This window comes from Lissotriton helveticus, chromosome 3_1 (genome assembly GCF_964261635.1).
Source record: "Lissotriton helveticus chromosome 3_1, aLisHel1.1, whole genome shotgun sequence".
In the NCBI taxonomy this organism is placed as follows: domain Eukaryota; kingdom Metazoa; phylum Chordata; class Amphibia; order Caudata; family Salamandridae; genus Lissotriton; species Lissotriton helveticus.
The window spans coordinates 34,071,285-34,095,533 of record NC_136061.1 but is presented as its reverse complement, the minus strand read 5'-3'; the positions used below and the strand labels follow the sequence as shown (position 1 = coordinate 34,095,533).

Sequence of the window (24,249 nt, the reverse complement as noted above, 5' to 3'; positions counted from 1 at the left end):
ACACATCACACTACTAATTCTCCACACTTACCACATGACGCAGCCATGCCTGGCTAAATGCTATTCAGTTATGGTGGTGCAAAGTACGTTCAACTGAAGCCGAGAAATTGGGTTAATTTAAATGTAGCATTTTTGGAAGTCTTTTTAATCTGTTTGCACACCTTTTTCTTTTCACTTTGTAACCGGGTGTGGGTATGAGTTTATCCAGCTATATCTGACATACGTTGCATCAGTTTGTCTATCTTGTGTAAATGTTGGATTAGCTTTTGTCTACGTGCAAGGTTAAGTATCATTTCTATTGTACGAATAGTGTCTCGGGCGACCGGGCAAGAGATCCATAGTTCTCTAAGAGCTATCCTAGCATGCTGCAAAAACTGTCCTCTTGCCACGTCCAACATCTCTTATGCCACTACGAAGGTAATGGATTTATCTTTATGCAGTTCTACTGTTTCACATCCTCCCTGTCATAATTCTTTTACCGTAATCTCCTTTGGTATAGTCTTGAATGCCCTAATTATTTCTAAAGGCATCTTTAAACAAAATCAGGGGTGTTTCAATAGGTTTAATTACTTTTCCCCAGATAGGAACTACCTGGTACACCACATATGGATGTACTTCTGAGAAATTATTTCCTATCATCAACACCTCCTGTTGCGTGTACTGCGAGTATGTCACCTGAAGGAGCACGGTTTCCAGGTTTGTCTGGTCATCGCACCTACGAACGGTACTGCAATTGGCTCCTAAAAGAAATTTGATCAAAGTAATTATTGAAGCTCTCAGTCACAAATTATGAGGATCCATTTTGATTGTTTGTACGACTGCCTGAGTATTATGCAAGATTTATTGCCAAGTTTCCACACAAGAAATTCATATTTGTAACTTACTGAAGGAAACTGTGAAGTTCTTGTGGAATAATGAATGTGACTTAATAACTTAAGGACGGCCTGGGACGTGCCCCAGCAACTAAACCCTTTGACATCATTTCAGCTGTATAATTGTGACCAAATCGGGGAGGGAAGCAGTTTTGCTTCAGGATTACAATGTAGCCTTTGCATCACTACCTTAGCAATTGGCAGGAAGCAAGTATTCAACAGTAGGAAAGGAAACCTTAAGCTATTGGTGAAGCATGGAATATTTGTCAGAAGATTTGGGGACACAATTTCCCTTGTACATGGACCATCAAGTCCATATATATTTTTTTTAATGTATAATAGAGGGTGGCTCAGCAACGTTCAGGTTTGATAAATGGCAGTTCAAGATGCAGGAATATAGTTTGATCTAGAATACTTTCAAGGCTGAATGAATTTCACAGCCAATCGTCTTTTGTGCTTGCCGGTGCCGACTGTTTCTTCAATTTTAGAAGACGGAGGTGAAGAAATGGTAATAGCCAGTACTGTTGATGTGACTCAGGAGGTGATCTCAAGTCTGTACAGCGCAGGCTCATGTCCCAGTGGCGTCCTGCTTAGCAGCAGCGTCTGTGTCGATGCGAGGCTAGTAGTACTCCGCCTTGCTGTGATTTACCTCACTGAGTCTGATAAATAATGATCTGTGTCAGTCTGGGAAAGCTCCATTTAGTAGGACGGGGCTGAGATATCTGAGAGTGGGAAGCACTGCCCTTGGAAGCTCCCAGCACGATTGAGCTTCGAAATGGGCCCAAGGCTAATGAAGTAAGAGAAACCTTGCTCTCTTGTTTGTGTTAAGGTACACAAGATGAATAACCTTTGCAAGAGGTGCTCTACCTGCCATAAGCAGACGGACCACCTCTTGCAGATGTAGGAGTACTTCTAGAATGGCCCAACCCCCACCCTGATACCCTGTTTCAGATTGTTCCCTGATCCGACATCATGGAGGTCTTCGACTACCAAGAAACTGTGTCTTCCATGCCGTGGTAGGACTGGTTAACTGGTGTGCTGAGATCACATGTTTGCTCGTATTGGATTTGTAAAGTATGACTGCTTTATGGCTCACATTCTCACATGTTCTGTGTATACACGTGTTTACACAACCTCACTCTCATGTACGTTTGTCTTTACCTTTCAGGATGGCCTCAAGCTGCAGCATCGTCTGGTGCAGGTGGACCGCCCCATCCTTCGCATTCCCCACCTTGCCATCCACCTGCAGAGAAACATTAACGAGAGCTTTGGACCCAACACAGAGAATCACCTGTAAGCACCGCACAGCTCGCCGCATAAGGAAGGACGAGTGTAGGCTATGCAGCGTATAGTTCATCAACTCTAGGCGCCGCTCACCTCACATGGACAAACGAGTGTATACTACAATGAGTAGTATAATCACCTGTAAGCAACGCACAGCTCGCCGCATAAGGAAGGACGAGTGTAGGCTATGCTGCGTGTAGTTCATACGACTCCAGGTGCCGCTCACCTCACATGGACAAACGAGTGTATACTACAATGAGTAGTATACTCATCTGGACACCAGTGAGCACCACGCATCACAGTGGCACAAGAGTGGTTGTGTGTAGGCTCTATCTACAGAGTGCAATGTAGATACCAGTACGTGCCGAGCAGGTCTCCACACAGGGGCACTCGAGTGTAGACCACGCTATAAATATTGTAATCACCTGTAAGCTCCATACAACTGTAAGCTCTTGCCTCACGGGGATGCTGAATGTAGACTACACTAAGTATAGTTTGGTCATCTGTAAGAGCTGCACATGGATTAGATGGGTGTGCAGGGTCAGCAGTGGGACCAGTGGGACACATCAGGGCACTGGGCGTCATCTTATTGTCATTTTTGATCTGTTTTTGCAGTGTTCCCATTCTTGCCACAGTCGTCCAAGAAGAGTTGGAGAAGGAAACCCTGGGAGCGGGAGAAGCCAACAAGACCTCCCTTGGAGCCAACAACTCCGTAAGCCCGCTCACCTTCTCAAACCACAACTGCAGGAAGGGTTAAGTAGACTTTAGTTCTGTTGGAAAGTGGGTTATTGGTAGGGGCAGATGTAGGTCTGCCACTGGCAATAAGGCCACTAAAACATGATAGGACTCAGCATAGGTCTTAGAAAATGATTCCTTTGCTCACCCCTTGGTAACGTGGCTGAGAGCAGACAGGCTTAACTTCAGGCAGGTATGTAAAGCATTTAAAAACACCATTTCAGTAAATAATTAAGACGAAACACAAAATAAAAATCCAACACCAATTTATAAAAATAGGTAATATTTTTATCTTTTGAATGACACCAAAACGAAAATAATCCACTGTAGGGAACCAGAGATTTGAATTTTTAAAGATTAGTCACTTTCTAGTGCTTAGAAACCAACAGTGCCCCTTTAAGTCATTTCGTTTTCTCTGTCAGGGACCCACCTTTATAAATTGTTCTGAAGAATTCTCACCACTGTAGTGGGCCGCCTTCTTCAGCAGGCGGGGCCAGTTAGAACACCTTCCTGGCGTTCTGCTTGCGGGTCCCAAAGTATCCAACACACAATCCAAGGTTCTGGAATCTCCAAGAGGGTCCTTGAAAGTGTGAAACTTCAATTCCGCAATCCACTTGAACAAAACCCTTACAAATCCACTGGTACTCAAGGCTTTGAATTCTTTGTGGGGCTGTCCAGGTGAGCTCTGTTAACCTGTAGCTTGCAGGGAGTCCACTCTTAGTCCTTTGGCAGCAAGGTAATCCACAGGGCTGTAGTTTCAGATGGTGCAGTCTTCATAGGTCAGGCCTCAGAGTTCCTTGCACAGCATAAAAATCTTTTCAGCAGGGCACTTCTTACTTCATTCAGTTTCAAGCAGCAGATCTGGAGGGCTCTGCCCCTCTCAGATACTTATTCAAAATTCTCTGGGTCAAGCACCAGGTCACTGCTAACCAATGGGAGCAGGGCAACTCCTCATAGTTATGACCACATCCTGTGGAGTGTGGCATTAGTTTGTCCCAGAGTGCATCATTCTTCCAAATCCATAATGGCTGATTTTCCAGCAAGGAGATAAGAGCTGGCTAAACACACCCCCTACCATCTGCACATACCTTCCTTACGCCTAGCCCTGACTCTGGGTCAAGACTGTCATAGTGGACTGAAACCCAGGCCTCCCCTCTGCCTTTAAAGCGCATAGTTTACGACGCACCTCCTGGCCTGGCATTCCTATAGAACAGCACACTGCCCTCCCAGCAACCTGGCTGATCCACTTAACTCTGACCAATCAGGGCAGACCACTGAAAGGCTGAATTTGGACTTACAAACAAGAATGTCTTATAACTTATTGTATGTACACTTTAGGAGAAATTCAACAATATAATATTGTTGGATTTACTACGACCATTCTGGGAAGTCTTTTGAATGGTCCGGCTAGTCCTCTCCTATCAAGATTTATTAATCAATCACTTCCTACCATGTTAACCTATGGGCCCAGGGGATTTGCAATGGGGAAAATGACCTGGGCCACTTTTCAAGAACCAGGGCTTATAAAACCATATTTAATAAGTATTTCCCTAATTTCTACTGGACCCCCACCCCCTGTGCAACTAGGGGAGACTTCAGGGGTTCTGAATCTGCAGAAATATTGCAGATCATCCTTACCCAATTATTCCAGCATCAAAGTCGAATTTGAGAAGCTCTTTAAGACAATGTGGGGAGTGAAATGTAAAATTTCACTTTACCCAGGCATATAAAAACTAATTTTATAAGGGCCCTCCTTATAGATAACTGTCCCTCCACCCCTGGGATACCTAGGGGTGACCCTGGGGGTCCCTAATATGCAAAAACATGGTAGGTTTTTCATTTTTAAGGGCCCCTACCCCCAAAGTCGAGTTTGGGCACAATGTAAGGTTTAAAAGCTGTCCTGGCCACCAGGGATGCTTTTAAACTGACCTCGGGCTCCAGCACTGCACACATGCTAGTGCAGAAAATCTGCTGGCCTCTAAACTGCCATGCCCTAGGATACTAGGGACTTATAGGTAGTTTCAATCCCATGCCCTATTACATACTAGGGGCTTATGGGGTAGGTCCTGCCAATTACAGGAGTACCCCACCATACCATAGTGTACCCTAGTGTATGTTGGGTGTCTTAACTGTATTCTAATGTGTTCCTTTTAGCTTGGCACTGGCACTGGGCCTGGTTAAACAGAGCCCAGGATCAGTCAGAGTCAGTTACCACTAGTTCCAGTCAGCAAAAAGTTGGGGGGTGCCCAAGGCACAGGATGACTTTGCAACAAGTTCCATGTGTCAAATCTACTACGTAGTATCCACACCCCATATGCATCCTCGACTTTAACCCATGGATAGCGAGTGAGCGAGCATTGAATGTGAATGTGGTACAGATATGTCGTTTTGCTTTTCATCCTTCGACGTCGATCATGACCTTGTTTGACCTTCTGGTTTAAATGTATGAGGAATGACTGGCTCACGTCAGAACTCACTGTTACTTCAGTGTGCTTTGTCTCAAGGTTCCTCAAGGCTGTGAGCGCGATGGTGCAGTAGGTAGACAGAGCTGGGGATGAGTGAGCCGAGAAGGAGTTTAGATGAATTATGGAGCCTAGAGTAATCTCAGATAGTTTGCTTTGAATGTTGGACGCTTGCTGTTCCGGTGATATCTGTCCTCTAATTCTCCTTCCCTTTGTCTTCTAGTTCGAGCGGCATCACTCGCTTTTGCTGTCCTTGCTCTGCTCACAGCTGGGAGTGAAGCCGGATCAGATCCTGGAGATGGAGCTGTGCCTCGTGGACACCCAGCCAGCGGTAAGCAATCATTACCTTTCCTGTCACCCTTCTGCCAAATTCATACATACCCTGTGTAGTCCAAGAGTGGAGCCAGCAAAGCTGTTCCACTCACGAACCCACATACTTTGTACAAAGCACTTGTGAGGACACCTGTGTTTCCTAATAAACTGTGACCAAGACAATGCTGCAGAGCAGACCATCCCCTTGAGGCACCCACCCGAGATGCTCCCGGCCAGCGGTGAGTAGAGATCTACCTTTGGTAACCAGCAGTACTTCGTTTGAGCCAGCGGTTGCCGTTGGCTTCATTTTTGGGGACCTGCACTTATCTTTCCTCATAGACTTTTTCTGAGTGCAAGAAAGAGAAAAACACACAAATGAAGGAAAAAGGAAGAGAAAGACTATCGATCCATCACTAAGGGAGGAAGTAAAAGTCTGCAGGAGTGAGCTAAAGAAGCAGGGAGTATCTGATAGTAGATAACAGACATCTGATGTGGATTCAAGACTGCGCAACCTGGTACTGAGCGCACTGACATTAATAGCGCCAGCCGTGCTTCAGAGCAGCGCTTTGGGCACCAGCAGTCATTCTGTTACAAAATGAGCACTAGTTAACAACCAAGTGCAGATATCACATCCTGCAGCCTGACAGTGGGTCAGATGGGACAGTGTCTTTGTCAAGTAGCTAACCAGATGTAACAAAACTAACCTACTTGCCACCCTATTGCAGCTCTCATATCCTGCCCTGCAGATGACCGCAAAGACCTCACTGTTCCACAGCCTTCTCAACATGGATGCACCTGTCCAGCAGTTAAGGGACCGTACCTTTCCTGCCAGACAGTTGTACAACTAAACTGTGTGGCCCGAGACAGCAGTGAGCAAAAATAGCTACCTTCATAATCCACTCATTCCTTATGAACCAAACTAGCAGTGGACTGACTCAAGCTTTCCACTACCCTCACACCACGATCCGATCCATATTAAACAGACGCAAAAGCTAAGCACCCAGCTGACAGTGACGACATTTAACTTTACAGAAAATTAATAACTTTAAGGATCTCCCCTTCCTGTATAGTCTGGAGTCAACAGGCCTTTTCCTTAATGGACTCCTTATACCCCACTTGCTGCATGTGTACCTAACCCTTTGTTGCCATTCTTCAGTATGTACTCCCTTCATACCTAGCAGCTGTGAGCAGCACCTGCAGTCAGTTTCCAGGAAAACCTTTTCTCCGTTGTTTATCGTTGCACTCGTTCCAGACCTCCGGCTGGGAATGTTTAAGATTGCTTGTGTAGCCTATGAAGGATCATCTGGTCGCTAAGTGCCGGTGTGCTCATGGGATGTTTAACATTGCTTGTGTAGCCTATGAAGGATCATCTGGTCACTAAGTGCCTGTGGGCTCATGGGATGTTTAACATTGCGTGTGTAGCCTATGAAGGATCATCTGGTCACTAAGTGCCTGTGGGCTCATGGGATGTTTAACATTGCGTGTGTAGCCTATGAAGGATCATCTGGTCACTAAGTGCCGGTGGGCTCATGGGATGTTTAACATTGCTTGTGTAGCCTATGAAGGATCATCTGGTCACTAAGTGCCGGTGGGCTAATGGGATGTTTAACATTGCTTGTGTAGCCTATGAAGAATCATCTGGTCACTAAGTGCCGGTGGGCTCATGGGATGTTTAACATTGCTTGTGTAGCCTATGAAGGATCATCTGGTCGCTAAGTGCCGGTGGGTTCATGGGATGTTTAACATTGCTTGTGTAGCCTATGAAGGATCATCTGGTCGCTAAGTGCCGGTGGGTTCATGGGATGTTTAACATTGCTTGTGTAGCCTATGAAGAATCATCTGGTCACTAAGTGCCGGTGGGCTCATGGGATGTTTAACATTGCTTGTGTAGCCTATGAAGGATCATCTGGTCGCTAAGTGCCGGTGGGCTTATGGGATGTTTAACATTGCTTGTGAGGTCTATGACGAATCATCTGGTCGCTAAGTGCCTGTGGGCTGAATGGGATGTTTAACATTTCTTGTGTAGCCTATGAAGAATCATCTGGTCACTAAGTGCCGGTGGGCTCATGGGATGTTTAACATTGCTTGTGTAGCCTATGAAGGATCATCTGGTCGCTAAGTGCCGGTGGGCTAATGGGATGTTTAACATTGCTTGTGTAGCCTATGAAGAATCATCTGGTCACTAACTGCCGGTGGGTTCATGGGATGTTTAACATTGCTTGTGTAGCCTATGAAGGATCATCTGGTCGCTAAGTGCCGGTGGGTTCATGGGATGTTTAACATTGCTTGTGTAGCCTATGAAGGATCATCTGGTCGCTAAGTGCCGGTGGGCTAATGGGATGTTTAACATTGCTTGTGTAGCCTATGAAGGATCATCTGGTCACTAAGTGCCGGTGGGCTCATGGGATGTTTAACATTGCTTGTGTAGCCTATGAAGAATCATCTGGTCACTAAGTGCCTGTGGGCTCATGGGATGTTTAACATTGCTTGTGTAGCCTATGAAGAATCATCTGGTCACTAAGTGCCGGTGGGCTCATGGGATGTTTAACATTGCTTGTGTAGACTATGAAGAATCATCTGGTCACTAAGTGCCTGTGGGCTCATGGGATGTTTAACATTGCGTGTGTAGCCTATGAAGGAACATCTGGTCGCTAAGTGCCGGTGGGCTCATGGGATGTTTAACATTGCTTGTGTAGCCTATGAAGAATCATCTGGTCGCTAAGTGCCGGTGGGCTCATGGGATGTTTAACATTGCTTGTGTAGCCTATGAAGGATCATCTGGTCACTAAGTGCCGGTGGGCTCATGGGATGTGTAGCCTATGAAGGATCATCTGGTCACTAAGTGCCGGTGTGCTCATGGGATGTTTAACATAGCTTGTGTAGCCTATGAAGAATCATCTGGTCACTAAGTGCCTGTGGGCTCATGGGATGTTTAACATTGCGTGTGTAGCCTATGAAGGATCATCTGGTCACTAAGTGCCTGTGGGCTCATGGGATGTTTAACATTGCGTGTGTAGCCTATGAAGGATCATCTGGTCACTAAGTGCCGGTGGGCTCATGGGATGTGTAGCCTATGAAGGATCATCTGGTCGCTAAGTGCCGGTGGGCTCATGGGATGTTTGCTGATGCCAGCACTCTGCTCTTCTGTATTTAGAGACTGTTGTAGTGTACACAGCTGAAGGTCTACAGTTATTTAACTACAGTAGAGGGTGTGTAAATAAACCTTTTACAGGAACTAGTTACCTGTTACCAGATTGTGCAGCCAGGATCTCCAAAGGCTTGTGATGTTCTCCTGCAAGTCTGCACACATTCAGGCACGGTGACACAGCAGAAGGCACCACAGATCTGCCCCACACTGTGGAGGTCTAATGATCCATATAAGGGTGATTTCAAAACAGCTTGCCCATAAAAAGAAAAATCCAAGGTGTCATTCAATCGAGGGAGGATTCCAGTCTTTGCCACGCATCATTCTGCTTGAAGTCACTAAGGACCAACAAATTCAATCCTCTTAAAACAATTGTAAATATTATTCCTCATTTCATGATTTACTTGTAGGTTGGGTAGAGTAGATAACCTTATCGCCTCCACTTGTCCATGTTTTCGAGGAGACCATTGGATGTATGTATGTATTGCGACTTATATAGCGCACGTATCACCCGAAGGCATCAAGGCGCTTGCCTTGGGAACCCGTCCTGGTTTTTCCCTGTGAGATAACCCCTACTGGGTATCCCCAGGGTGAGAGCCAGGCATCCCGCAGCGGGTGCGCCGCCGTAGTGGAGATTAAGCAACTATTGCCCAGAGTTGCAGCGTGGGACCCCATGATTGGATTAGGCACCGAGGCGAGAATTATCGAGTCCGTGGACATTTTGGGCTCAGGACCCTGCCGCGTCGGGAATTGAACCCTGGTCCCGGGCCAGACCTCTGCATCAGGGTCTGCCGCTCTAATCAGTGAGCCACACTCCTCCATTCCTTCATTTATGATTGAAACACGTCAAAAATGTAATAGGAGTAAATGAATCTATAGCAAAAAACTGAGGATTATGGGCCCTTTTTGAAGGAAGAACGGCCTCTAGAGCGACTTTGTCGGCCCAGGGAACAGGACCAAGTAATCGAACTTTTGGCATGGACCGCGACTTTGAGCGGTCCAGGTGGGACGTCTTTTTATGCTTGCCGATGTAAAGTCGCGCCTTGCTGGCCCTGATGGCATCTCCGGTCATTGATGAGCAATCATTGCAGGCCTCGGATTTGTGTCTCAATCCCAGATCCAAGGGAATATCTGGTGAGGATCTGTCACAAACAGCTGCAGCCCCCTCAGGGCTTTAAACCTTTCTCTTTAGGAATGACAGCCCTTGAACACTGAATAACTATTTTGAGGTCAATGTCCCTATGAGATGCGAGGGGAGCTCCGCGTTCATACCTGGTGGCACAGAGGTGGTGCCTTTAAAGGCGCCGCACGTCATTTGCAGAGCAGAAGTGTGTCTGTGCGGAGCCACACGGTGTCACCTGATGGCACTCCAAGGTACTGCTGAAAGTTTTTGGGATCCAGCCTAACGCCTGGGGAATATTGAAAAGGTGAGGAAGCTATGGCTAGATAGTCTCTATCAGAGGAGCGTAACCAACGGTAAGTAACTTGTTCTACAGGTTGGTAAATCTGGCTAGTAAAATTGCATTGGTAATTAGCCGCAATGCAGCTGGGTCCGGCTTCGACCCTCCCAATAACAAGAGAAATAGCGGAGCATGTAATTTCCTGAAAATGGTCAAACGGCCAGGCCCAAGGCACCTTAGTGCAGAGGCCTTAAGACTTTTTTGCTCTGAGCCCCCCTCTAAGATGACATCACCAAGTTTGGTTCAGATGGCATCAAAGAGATTTGAACTTATGGCTTGCCTGAAAAATCGATAAAAGGATGCCAATTGCCAACCACATCTAGCTAGCACATCGGGAACTAGGTCATACTGACCACTGTGACCATCCCTGCTGTCATTATCTGCTGGAAAAGTAATACAAGGCACCTAACAACACCCCAACATTTCTCCTGGATCACCCGATGACGAGCTCAGTTGTGATGGCTGCAGCCATGTCAGTCTCTAGAGAACCCCCATACTCCCCATGAATTGTTTCAGTCACGAGGGCAGGAGGCTGGACCCATTTGGCATGCATTCTCATCCATGCCGCCCACGTCGACCAAGGTGCACAATCCATGGCAGCACTGGGATGAAAGTGTCCCCAGATGTGTGCGGGCATCACCCCTTACCTGGACGGGACTCTTTGGGGCAGGTACAAGGGACCGGACACCATCCTGCATCTGGGAGAGCGCACTTCTTCCGCTGTAATCGATGTAGGAATGCATTCGGCGGCACAGGCTTCCTTCAGCTCTCTGCCACAGCAGTCCTGAGATGGTGCAGCTGGTTCATGATCACCTCCTCTTACCTGAGGTGCAAGAAAGGGTTCTCATTTACGTGGAGAGTTTCTATAGAGCGAACCTGTTCTACCGGTACATGGACCTCATGGACACCGAGAGAGCCAGACCCCTCTGTTTCCTTCAGTCTCGCCACCAATAGTCTTTCTGCTCAGCTGGAATTCCTCGGCAGATCTCACCCCACCACATCCCAAGTACTGCTTTTCCTGTTTGGACGGGTAGGAGGATGACTATATATGACCAAGTGCGTCCTATTCATGGTGACCACCTGCACCAAGGTGGCAGAGTCCTTGGCAATACTGGAATGATACAATCCTTAAACGTGAGTAGACATTGCCCCTTACATTGATATGATTCCTCTAGACCAGTGTGAGTTATCAAAGGCCATCCTTCGTCTGGGAGAATACTCTTCATCACCTGGTATCAGTGTTGAAATGGATGCAGTAAGCACTGGTTTCCTCCAGTTCTCAGGCACAGTCATCCTGAGATAGCACGGCTGGTTCAGAACAATTTCCTCACTGAGCTGTAAAACAAAATTCTCAACATGCCGTTAGATGTGGAGGTTTGAGGGAGAGGCCCTGTCCGGCTGGTTTGTGGACATGTTGCAGCACGCCAAGGCAGATCATTAGTGACCTTCAGTCTTGGAACCAGTAATCTTTTTACTGCTCCAAGGGTCGTAGCTGGATCTACTACCATGGAGACTTTAAGCCATACCAATACCAGCAGCTACAGTGCCTTTTCTTTTAAGGTGGCTTCACTCTGGAAATATTTTCCTCAAAAAGGTTTTCACTATTTCTTGCTACATGAAGTTCTGGAAGGAAATAAAAACTTGGCTCTTGCAAATTTAGTCAGAAACCCTTTTGCCTCTCAAGGTAGCGCCAGGATGCCTTTGGGCGTTTTTGCACCCCGTTGAGTCGTTTTGGAATTTAAGATTCTATACGGATGAGACACTTTTCCTCACCAGGCAGGTTAGGCGCTTCTCTTCAACTTGCTTCTCATTGTTGGGAGTTTTGTGATAAGTCTTGCTGCTACTCTGCTTCTACTCGACCTCTATTGGTCCAGTCTCCAATTTTGAGTCGATTGGGTTTCAGTAACTCTTGTTTTTGGGCTCTCCAGCTGGTTTCTTGTACAGATTTCCGCACAGGCAAAAGCCACTATACGACTTGTGTTACATTGGCCGTGGCATTCTTCCAGCTCTGCCACTTTAGATTCACTACAATGGCTGCCTTGGTCGAAGAGGATCAGCTTTGAATGTTGTGTTCATAGGGCCTTCTACAGGACACCCTTATCTCCATCAGACATTTGTACTCTACAAGCCTGTCCATAGGTTGGGATCACCAGGCGTGCATCTTTCGCTTATTCAAAAGTTTAGGCGTGAGCGGCTGAGAAGCAGATTATTTTCGGTGAGAGCGGCCCATCTTTGGAATTCCCTTCCTCTCTTGTTGCATAAAATACAGCCTGGTCCCACTCTTGAATCCCTCAAGAAAGTCCCGTTGGCACCACCACAAAAATAAACCCATAAGTGCTTTTGCCTTATTCAGGTCAAGGTCTGTCCAAGCTGCTAAACATGATGCATGCTAGATGTTTTCAGAGAATTTTGTGAATAGCAGTAACAGGAGGTAAGGGTGAATAGCAATTACTCTTTCTTTCGAGGCTACTTTGTGAAAAGTCAGTAACTAAAACGTATGGGTAAGTAAAGACTACTCTATATAAATAGTAAGTACCTGGAGTTAAGAGTAATTTTAGCTTACTCTTCCTTTCTATGAAGCTTTGTGAATAGTAAGTCACAGGTGATAGGGGGAAGTACAGGTTCCTTTTCCTTTCTTTGCTCAATTGTGAATAATGAGTAACAGTAGGTAGGAGTTAAGTAGAGGTTACTCTTCCTTTATTTTGCTCCTTTGCGAATAGTAACAGGAGATGGGAGTAAGTAGAGTTTACGCTTCCTTTCGTTGCTCCTTTGTGAATTGTAAGTAACTAGAGGTAGGAGTAAGAAGAAGTTACTCTTCCTTTATGTGCTCCTTTGTGAATAGTAAGTAACAGGAGTTCAGAGGAAGTATAGGTTACTTGTCCTTTCTATGCTTCTTTGTGAATAGTAGGTAACTGGAGGTAGGAGTAAGTCAAGGTTACTCTTCCTTCCTTTCTGACCTGTTAAAGTTAGCAACATGCCCATGTAAAGGCAGTGCCTGTAACAGGCTCACTGCACTCCCAGACCCTAGTGGAATTCAGACAAGGGATGTGTGGTGTAGGACGGTGTTGTCGGTGTCATGTAGGACAGTCTTGCCTGCAAGTTTCAGAGCTGTGGCATCTCATCCAAACCCCTTTGTTGCAATAAATCACTGAGACCGCCTGCTAGTATCCGTTATCCATAGAGTCAGTTGCATATATCCTATTACCTCCTGTGGTGCAGTTGACAGCCTGCGTTTGATCCGCGTTTGATCCGCCTTAAACGAGCAAGCCTGTGTGTAGTGGCAGGATAATGAGGCCACCCACTTCTGGGTACAAGGTGTCTGTCTTTGGATCTGACCTCTGACCTCTAGAACACCCAACGCTGCAGGAGTGAAAAGCACCTTCCCCTCAACATATTCTTATTATGGGCCTGAGGGTGGATATGGAAAGGCTGCCTGGCCCTTGAGGGTGGTTCACTGGTGCTGCCTGGCCCTTGAGGGTGGATATGGAAAGGCTGCCTGGCCCTTGGGGGTGGATATGGAAAGGCTGCCTTGCCCTTGAGGGTGGTTCAATGGTGCTGCCTGGCCCTTGAGGGTGGTTCACTGGTGCTGCCTGGCCCTTGAGGGTGGTTCACTGGTGTTGCCTGGCCCTTGAGGGTGGTTCACTGGTGCTGCCTGGCCCTTGAGGGTGGTTCACTGGTGCTGCCTGGCTCTCGAGGGTGGTTCACTGGTGCTGCCTGGCCCTTGAGGGTGGATATGGAAACGCTGCCTGGCCCTTGAGGGTGGATATGGAAAGGCTGCCTGGCCCTTGGGGTGGATATGGAAAGGCTGCCTGGCCCTTGGGGTGGATATGGAAAGGCTGCCTGGCCCTTGAGGGTGGATATGGAAAGGCTGCCTGGCCCTTGAGGGTGGATATGGAAAGGCTGCCTGGCCCTTGAGGGTGGATATGGAAAGGCTGCCTGGCCCTTGAGGGTGGTTCACTGGTGCTGCCTGGCCCTTGAGGGTGGTTCACTGGTGCTGCTTGGCCCTTGAGGGTGGTTCACTGGTGCTGCTTGGCCCTTGAGGGTGGTTCACTGGTGCTGCCTGGCCCTTGAGGGTGGTTCACTGGTGCTGCCTGGCCCTTGAGGGTGGTACACTGGTGCTGCCTGGCCCTTGAGGGTGGTTCACTGGTGCTGCTTGGCCCATGAGGGTGGTTCACTGGTGCTGCCTGGCCCTTGAGGGTGGTTCAGTGGTGCTGCCTGGCTCTCGAGGGTGGTTCACTGGTGCTGCCTGGCCCTTGAGGGTGGATATGGAAAGGCTGCCTGGCCCTTGAGGGTGGCTATGGAAAGGCTGCCTGGCCCTTGAAGGTGGATATGGAAAGGCTGCCTGGCCCTTGAGGGTGGATATGGAAAAGCTGCCTGGCCCTTGAGGGTGGATATGGAAAGGCTGCCTGGCCCTTGAGGGTGGTTCACTGGTGCTGCCTGGCCCTTGGGGTGGATATGGAAAGGCTGCCTGGCCCTTGGGGTGGATATGGAAAGGCTGCCTGGCCCTTGGGGTGGATTTGGAAAGGCTGCCTGGCCCTTGAGGGTGGATATGGAAAGGCTGCCTGGTCCTTGAGGGTGGATATGGAAAGGCTGCCTGGCCCTTGAGGGTGGTTCACTGGTGCTGCCTGGCCTTTGAGGGTGGCTCACTGGTGCTGCCTTGCCTTTGAGGGTGGCTCACTGGTGCTGCCTGGCCTTTGAGGGTGGTTCACTGGTGCTGCCTGGCCTTTGAGGGTGGTTCACTGGTGCTGCCTGGCCCTTGAGGGTGGTTCACTGGTGCTGCCTGGCCCTTGAGGGTGGTTCACTGGTGCTGCATGCCTCTCATATGGCGCTGCTTATTGCTGATACTTTATTACATATTCTCTTTTCAGACACTAGGAGGCGTATATGAGGAATTCATCTATGGCCCCCGGCTGGATAATCTGCACAGCTGCTATTGTGCCCTCCAGGTAAGTGGCGTCTGTTTCCTACCCATGTCTGTTAGAATCTCTGCCAGTCAGCGGACAGCGCCCTGGCACCCAATGCCCACATCCATTTGCCAAATGTTACAGCCCAGTCTCCAGCAGAATGTGAGAAAAGGCTGGAAAAGTGCCTCCAATGATCAAATACGGACTGTCACTCACTCGCTTGCCTTCACATGGAGATAGCGAAGGGTTCTGGCCAAGGGCAGGATAGTGTCACCTCTCTTCAGGGGTCTCCAGAGTCTCAGCAAGTCCAAAGAATCAGCAGCAGCACTGTCCGAGGAACAAGGAACAGATTCTGAACATGGGAGGCAAGTACAGCTCACTGCAGAGTAACCCATCAGGAGGCCTCCTTGAGGCCTGGACAGTGCAAGAAGAATGGATAAAAATGCTGTGTTCAAGGTTAGGGACTGGAAAAAGGAGGATTCCAGTGGTGAAGCTTCCAAAAGAATAGAGACAGGACATCCAAGCAATACTGCCACTAATGTGCAAAGACTATATGGTCAGCGTTAGACAAGTACAGTGCAGACTGCAGTTGCTGATCAGAATCCTTTTGAGATGAGAATGTCTCCTGCCTAGTGAACTGGCATGCACTCCTGCCAGGAGTGCCCACCTGCATGTGAAACTGGTATGCCAACCTATTGTTTTGTTCTTGTGTCACACTAATCGATCATGTGCGCAGAGGCGTAGGCCGGTCACTGGCAATGCGAGGGTATGGTACCTGTTCTGTTACTTAGAGGGGTGCACCAGCCGTCCCTCATAGCTGTAATAGGATGGATGTCCGTAGTCTGGGTGAAATACATAAAGCGGTGGTGGCAGCGTCCTGAGTTTTTGTGAATTTGTAGTGTCCCCAGACCGTTTCTTCGTGTGTCCCAGAGAGTGTGCTCCCCTGACTCCTCTCTTGTAAAGTTCAGCTATTATGTGAACCCCAGCTCTTCGCGCTGACATTCCCTGTGCATGTGCACTACGTGTGTGAGTTGCATGTAGCGCCTCTTGCTTACATTCCCTGTGCACATGCATTTTGTGTGTGAGTTGAATGTAGCGCCTCTTGCTGACATTCCCTGTGCACATGCACTATGTGTGTGAGTTGCATGTATGCTAGTTGGACTGTTTGTGGGTAGTGTCTGAGTACTGGGACCAGTGTGTATCAGTTTTGATGTCCCTGTTTTCACATGGGACAAAATGAAGAGTGGATACAGCTTTCTCAGCCATGTATTGACTCTGTTCCTGAGGCTGGAGCGTGGAAACCTCCACCGTCTGCAGTGGAGGAGAATCAAGACAGGGCTCCCCTTAGACTTTCAAGGAGGACCTTGTTAAAAGGGGGCTGCTGATTAACTCTTTCTTATCGCTGCCATTTGATAGCTGGTACGAGTAAGGTGAGGACGTTTCTAGGCAGAGCCTATCCTTTTGTGTGTCCTTGATTACTTCTTCATTAAGGTTAATGACAGCCAGATGCAGACATCTCATACTTCATTGTGCTGCTCTTCTATATTCTCTGCTTGGAGCCCAAATAATCGCTTCCTGCTGTAACAGCCATCACCTTGCCTCTAATACAGTTTCTGAGGAGCACCCAGACACTCCTTCACCTGGTCCTCTTGGTGAACAAGGTTGCGCATTTGTCCCAGTGCGACGCCACTCCTTTTTCGCGGTGAACAAGGCGCGCGTCTATCACAGTGCATCGCCACTCCACCTGCTCCTTGCGGTGAATAAGGCGCGCGTCTATCACAGTGCATCGGCACTTCTTCACCTGCTCCTTGCCGTGAACAAGGTGCGCGTCCATCACAGTGCATCGCCACTCCTTCACCTGCACTTTGCGGTGAACAAGGTGCTCGCCGATCACAGTGCATCGCCACTCCTTCACCTGCGCCTTGCGTTGAACATGGCCTGCGTCTATCACAGTGCATCGCCACTCCTTCACCTGCGCCTTGCGTTGAACATGGCCTGCGTCTATCACAGTGCATCGCCACTCCTTCACCTGCTCCTTGCTGTGAACAAGGCGTGAGTCTATCACAGTGCATCGCCACTCCTTCACCTGCACTTTGCGGTGAACAAGGTGCTCGCCGATCGCAGTGCATCGCCACTCCTTCACCTGCTCCTTGCGGTGAACAAGGCGCGCGTCTATCACAGTCCATCGCCACTCCTTCACCTGCGCCTTGCGTTGAACATGGCCTGCGTCTATCACAGTGCATCGCCACTCCTTCACCTGCACTTTGCGGTGTACAAGGTGCTCGCCGATTGCAGTGCATCACCACGCCTTCACCTGCTCCTCGCGTTGAACAAGGTGTGAGTCTATCACAGTGCATCGCCACTCCCGCTGCTTCTTGCGGTGAACAAGGCGCGCGTCTATCACAGTGCATCACCACTCCTTCACCTGCTCCTTGCGGTGAACAAGGCGCGCGTCTATCACAGTGCATCGCCACTCCTTCACCTGCACTTTGCGGTGAACAGGTGCTCGCCGATCGCAGCGCATCGCCCCTCCTTCACCTGCTCCTTGCGGTGAACAAGGCGTGAGTCTATCACAGTGCATCGCCACTCCACCTGCTTCTTGCGGTGAACAAGGCGCGCGTCTATCACAGTGCATCGCCACTCCTTCACCTGCGCCTTGCGTTGAACATGGCCTGCATCTATCACAGTGCATCGCCACTCCTTCACCTGCTCCTTGCTGTGAACAAGGCGTGAGTCTATCACAGTGCATCGCCACTCCTTCACCTGCACTTTGCGGTGAACAAGGTGCTCGCCGATCGCAGTGCATCGCCACTCCTTCACCTGCTCCTTGCGGTGAACAAGGCGCGCGTCTATCACAGTCCATCGCCACTCCTTCACCTGCGCCTTGCGTTGAACATGGCCTGCGTCTATCACAGTGCATCGCCACTCCTTCACCTGCTCCTTGCTGTGAACAAGGCGTGAGTCTATCACAGTGCATCGCCACTCCTTCACCTGCACTTTGCGGTGAACAAGGTGCTCGCCGATCACAGTGCATCGCCACTCCTTCACCTGCTCCTTGCGGTGAACAAGGCGCGCGTCTATCACAGTCCATCGCCACTCCTTCACCTGCGCCTTGCGTTGAACATGGCCTGCGTCTATCACAGTGCATCGCCACTCCTTCACCTGCACTTTGCGGTGTACAAGGTGCTCGCCGATTGCAGTGCATCACCACGCCTTCACCTGCTCCTCGCGTTGAACAAGGTGTGAGTCTATCACAGTGCATCACCACTCCTTCACCTGCTCCTTGCGGTGAACAAGGCCCACGTCTATCACAGTGCATCGCCACTCCTTCACCTGCTCCTTACGGTGAACAAGGCGCTCGCCTATCACAGTGCATCGCCACTCCTTCACCTGCACTTTGCGGTGAACAAGGTGCTCGCCGATCGTAGTGCATCGCCACTCCTTCACCTGCTCCTTGCGGTGAACAAGGCGTGAGTCTATCACAGTGCATCGCCACTCCTTCACCTGCACCTTGCGTTGAACAAGGCGCGCGTCTATCACAGTGCATCGCCACTCCACCTGCTTCTTGCGGTGAACAAGGCGCGCGTCTATCACAGTGCATCACCACTCCTTCACCTGCACTTTGCGGTGAACAAGGTGCTCGCCGATCGCAGTATATCGCCACTCCTTCACCTGCTCCTTGCGGTGAACAAGGCGTGAGTCTATCACAGTGCATCGCCACTCCTTCACCTGCTCCTTGCTGTGAACAAGGCGCGCGTCTATCACAGTGCATCGCCACTCCTTCACCTGCGCCTTGCTGTGAACAAGGCGCGCGTCTATCACAGTGCATCACCACTCCTTCACCTGCTCCTTGCGGTGAACAAGGCCCACGTCTATCACAGTGCATCTCCACTCCTTCACCTGCTCCTTACGGTGAACAAGGCGCTCGCCTATCACAGTGCATCGCCGCTCCTTCACCTGCTCCTTACGGTGAACAAGGCGGTCGCCTATCACAGTGCATCACCACTCCTTCACCTGCTCCTTACGGTGAACAAGGCGCGCGTCTATCACAGTGCATCACCACGCCTTCACCTGCTCCTCGCGTTGAACAAGGCGTGCGTCTATCACAGTGCATCGCCACTCCTTCACCTGCTCCTTGCTGTGAACAAGGCGCGCATCTATCACAGTGCATCGCCACTCCTTCACCTGCTCCTTGCTGTGAACAAAGCGCGCGTCTATCACAGTGCATCACCACTCCTTCACCTGCTCCTTGCGGTGAACAAGGCCCACGTCTATCACAGTGCATCGCCACTCCTTCACCTGCTCCTTACGGTGAACAAGGCGCTCGCCTATCACAGTGCATCGCCGCTCCTTCGCCTGCTCCTTACGGTGAACAAGGCGCTCACCTATCACAGTGCATCACCACTCCTTCACCTGCTCCTTACGGTGAACAAGGCGCGCGTCTATCACAGTGCATCACCACTCCTTCACCTGCTCCTTACGGTGAACAAGGCGCTCGCCTATCACAGTGCATCGCCGCTCCTTCACCTGCTCCTTACGGTGAACAAGGCGCTCGCCTATCACAGTGCATCACCACGCCTTCACCTGCTCCTCGCGTTGAACAAGGCGCGCGTCTATCACAGTGCATCACCACGCCTTCACCTGCTCCTCGCGTTGAACAAGGTGCTAGCCGATCGCAGTGCATCGCCACTCCTTCACCTGCTCCTTGCCGTGAACAAGGCGCGCGTCTATCACAGTGCATCGCCACTCCTTCACCTGCTCCTTGCGATGAACCAGGTGCGGTGCTCTTTCTTTCTGTCCTCTTGCCTGCCCTACGTAGGTTTATTACTAGACATCACTGTAAGGGGGGAGCCTTCTCTCTGACGGAAAGGATTGCAGCCATGTCTGCTTCAGACCCCTAAACCACAGCTAAATGGTCTTTAATGCTTCTCACATTGGTAAATGAATATACAACTGGACACCCATATATCCCTAGACAATCCAGTGGCTCCTTTGTGGTCATTCGTACTCGACCTCAGTCTTTGGAGCATAAACAATTTGCATTCAATAGGCCTTTATTAGTTCTCTAGAACCTGTTATTTAATAGAGCATACATAATAGGAGGGCTTCCGCCTTCACCTTAACCTTTTTGAAACCAGTGTCTCCTCTAACCAGCTATATGGCTCATAGTTTGCCTTAAGCTAGCGTCTGACAGTGAAGGAGTGCGTGGGGTGGAGGGGATGGCTCAAGACCCTAGCTCCCACACCTTTCTAGATCCGGTCAGTTGGTGATTATTTGTATCCTTAAGTGTCTCAAGGTTCAGTGTCTCATCCCCAGGTAGAATTCATGCATGTAAAACCAGAGTCTACATATCCCCAGGGGCTTTTCCATAACCCCTTCTGCTGGATTTGATAAGCTAAGCAACTGCATGGCCGACAATCCCTGTTTTATGCAAGCACAAGGTGTCTGATGCGAATTCCATGTCTGAAACTTTGAGTTTGAGCTGGCCATGCTTCAGAATGTGTAAACAGGACTTCCAGTCCAGTCTTTTTTCATGACACTACTTACTTTTGGTACAGGTGGGTGTAAGAAGGGAGCTTGGATATAGGGGTAGGTAGAGCTTACTGTAGGGTGCCCTCCTCTGTAGATGGAGGTAAAGGAAACAGGCCTCACGGAAGTTCACTTGGGAGAACATACCCCACCTTTAAGGAACAAGATTCTGTAAGTGGATACTGTAGTAGTTTTTTATATCAAATTGCACCGATTCAAAATACTCTCAAACATAACACAATTTAGGGCGTTTATCACCGGTTTATCGGAAAATCACTTTGTGCATTCAGAAGAGGTTCTAATTCCTAAGAAAGAACTCAAATGTATCGGAATCCATATGGGGTCGTTGTCCTTAGCTCTTTAATGAGTCAAAGACTACTCCTGTTGACAATTTCTAGCTATTTCCACTTCAAGAAAACTTATTTCTCAGCATTCAATAATGGATTTTTTCGGAGTCTCTCAAAGTGGATTCCTCTACCGGAAGAGCAAGTGTTTTAGATCGATAAATATGCTGATTTCTAAATTCAGTCTTCAATTGTTGTTCATCTTTAACATATTTAATGAAAAGTATCCCCTCGCGTTATCCTGAAGGGTTAACGGAGGCTGTAGTCCTTTCTTCGATTCTATCATTGATAGGACTCTAAGGTTGTATCTACCCCATCCGAGACCCAGCCCATGCTTCCAGGAGACTAATTATTTTGTCCTGCCGGATGCTTCTACTCCAGCAGTGAGGCTGCTTTTTCTTACAGGATACCTAATGAGGCATCTCAAGAGTTTAAATAAAAAGGAGGAAGACAGGGAAGGTTATTTTGTTTCATTATGATGCGTTTGCACAGCCTTGATGGTCATCTTAAGTCCACGGCCATTTGGATTACATCATGTTTCGCGTCTTGTTGTCAAAGGTCCATCAGATGTATCTGTCGTGTGCATTAGGTGTCTTGTAGAAACAGTAACTGATGCATCTTTCAGAAGCAACTATTGAAATATACAGAGCGATCACATCAAGATCTTCTGATCTCTATTATACAACCATTGTCTGAACTCTCTCTACACTGGAAACAAGTCACCTTCTCCTGCCCGTGCCACCTTCTCCTGCCCGTGCCACCTTCTCCTGCCCGTGCCACCTTCTCCTGCCTGTGCCACCTTCTCCTGCCACCTTCTCCTGCCCCTGCCACCTTCTCCTGCCCCTGCCACCTTCTCCTTCCCCTGCCACCTTCTCCTTCCCCTGCCACCTTCTCCTGCCCCTGCCACCTTCTCCTTCCCCTGCCACCTTCTCCTGCCCCTGCCACCTTCTCCTGCCCCTGCCACCTTCTCCTGCCCCTGCCACCTTCTCCTGCCCCTGCCACCTTCCCCTGCCACCTTATCCTGCCCCTGCCACCTTCTCCTGCCCCTGCCACCTTCTCCTGCCCCTGCCACCTTCTCCTGCCCCTGCCACCTTCCCATGCCACCTACAACTGCCCATGCCACCTACAACTGCCCATGCCACCTACAACTGCCCGCGCCACCTTCAACTGCCCACGCCACCTTCAACTGCCCGTGCCACCTTCAACTGCCCGCGCCACCTTTTATTGTACTGCAGATCACACACTATGCATAGATCGCCATCTGGTGTTGGGCCCGGATGTTTGCAGTTGTTTTTGTCTGGTAAAGTCTTTGGAAGTCACGAGATAGGTGACTCCTCCTGTAGACAATAGTGCGCATGGGCATCGACTCCATCTTCAGGTTTTTTTTTCCGCCATCAGGCTCGGATGTGTTTCTCGCGCACCAGTTCGGAACCGTCACCGATTCCACTTTTGATGCGCTACCCATCACTCTTTCTATGGTATTGTTTTTGATCTCAATCCTCAGTCGTCTCGCAACTTCGAAGTCCTCGATTACGATTGTCGACGAGGGCCTTCGGGCCTACTTGGGCCTTGGCATCTGGCTCATTGAAAGGACTCCATTCAAGAAGTGTCCTCAATGTGGGTCAAAGTTTCCCCACACCGATCTGCATGAGGTGTGTAACCTCTGCCTTTCTCAGGAGCACAAGGCCAGAGACTGTGCAGCTTGTGCCTCTTTCCGCTCCAAGAAGACCATTCGGGATCGTCGAGCTCGATGAACAATGGCTCGCTTGTCGACATCCATTCCCGATGACATATTCCAAGAGGGCGTTGATGTACCAGAACAGGAGCGGGTCGAAGAACTCCTCCAAGCCAAAAGACCACAAAACCGTTCTGGAGTTGGTGCCGCGTAAGTCTACCGAACCGAAAAAATCGGCGCCGAAAGACCAGCCTCCATCAGAAGAGCTTTTTACACCAGACCCTAGACAGAAAACTCTTCTAAAAGACCCTAAAACTGGTCAGCTCAGCCTAAGTTCAAAGAAGGGACCATTGGATACGCCTGCATCGGCTCCACCACCTAAAAAGAGGGACATTGCCACATCTCCCCTCAGGGTCCCTTCTCCACCCCGTCCTCCACCTCCTCCTCCTACTCCACCACCCCATTCTCCTACACCATCTCCTCCACCACGGGACGATGATGACACTTCTAATGACACAGGGGGGTGGGGGGGTGCGGATGAAGAGCCACTAGGGGATCCTAGTCCTCCTTCTTCCCCTGATCCCTGGGACGATTACAACACGCCAGACATTCCTAATGTTCCACAGGAGGACATCTACCTCTCTAGGCCTCCCCCTACAGAGGACACAACAGGTTTTAATCAACTACTCCACTGAGCTGCCCAATACCATGGGCTTAAGTTACATACAGACCTTGTGGAAGAGGATTTCCTAATGGACACTTTTGATACGTCACAAAAGTCCACCTCGATTTTGCTTATGCTAAAAAGGGTCATCAAGCATGCACCTGAAGTGTTTAAAGATCCTGTGAGTGCGAGAGTTATTAACCCCAGGATCAAGAAAAAGTACAAAGCTGCCCCTGTGGACCCAGCCTACAATAAGGGCCCTGTACCATAAGATTCCCTAGTAGTCTCCACTGCTAGGAAAATAGCCAACTCTCAGACATCAGGGGACACTCCACCCCCGGTAAAGAGTCCAAACTCTTGGACGCCTCTGGCAAAAGAACAGCGTCCCAAGCAGCTAACAAATGACGTATCGCCAACACTCTAGCTCTGTTAGCCATGTACGATAGGGCACATTACGATTAACTAGAGACCCTATTGCAGCACCTCCCAGATAAATATAAAAACAGGGCCAATGACCTCATACAAGAGGTAAAACTCATCACTAACACCTCCATTTGTTTCGCTCTGGACGTGGCAGATACCGCCTCTAGAGCCGTCAACACAAGTGTTCTCCAGCGTAGACATGCTTGACTACGCATTTCAGGTTTTAAACCTGAAGTAGAAAGTTCCATCTTAAACCAGCCATTCGATCAGGAACACTTATTTGGCCCTAATGTAGATTCATCCCTTGAAAAGATGAAGAAAGTCACAGACACAGCTAAATCTCTGGGAGCCTTGCAATCACAAGCTCCCAGACGTTCTTTTAGTAGCTCCTTCTACAAAGGCACCTCCAGAGGTTACTCCTCTGACAACCCTTCCACCTC

The 24,249-nt window shown here is 49.2% G+C and overlaps 1 protein-coding gene across 8 annotated transcripts in view; it reads left to right on the top strand.

Annotated features, from left to right (window-relative positions):
- DNPEP (aspartyl aminopeptidase) overlaps window positions 1-24,249 on the top strand; it is a 1,185,204-nt gene that overhangs the window by 946,501 nt on the left and 214,454 nt on the right. For all 8 annotated transcript variants that reach the window (XM_078679177.1, XM_078679176.1, XM_078679182.1 and 5 more), the window contains 4 exons: window positions 2,041-2,165; window positions 2,772-2,868; window positions 5,577-5,684; window positions 15,139-15,216. In XM_078679177.1, the coding sequence (XP_078535303.1) occupies window positions 2,041-2,165; window positions 2,772-2,868; window positions 5,577-5,684; window positions 15,139-15,216 (408 nt within the window). The remainder of the gene's footprint in view (window positions 1-2,040; window positions 2,166-2,771; window positions 2,869-5,576; window positions 5,685-15,138; window positions 15,217-24,249) is intronic.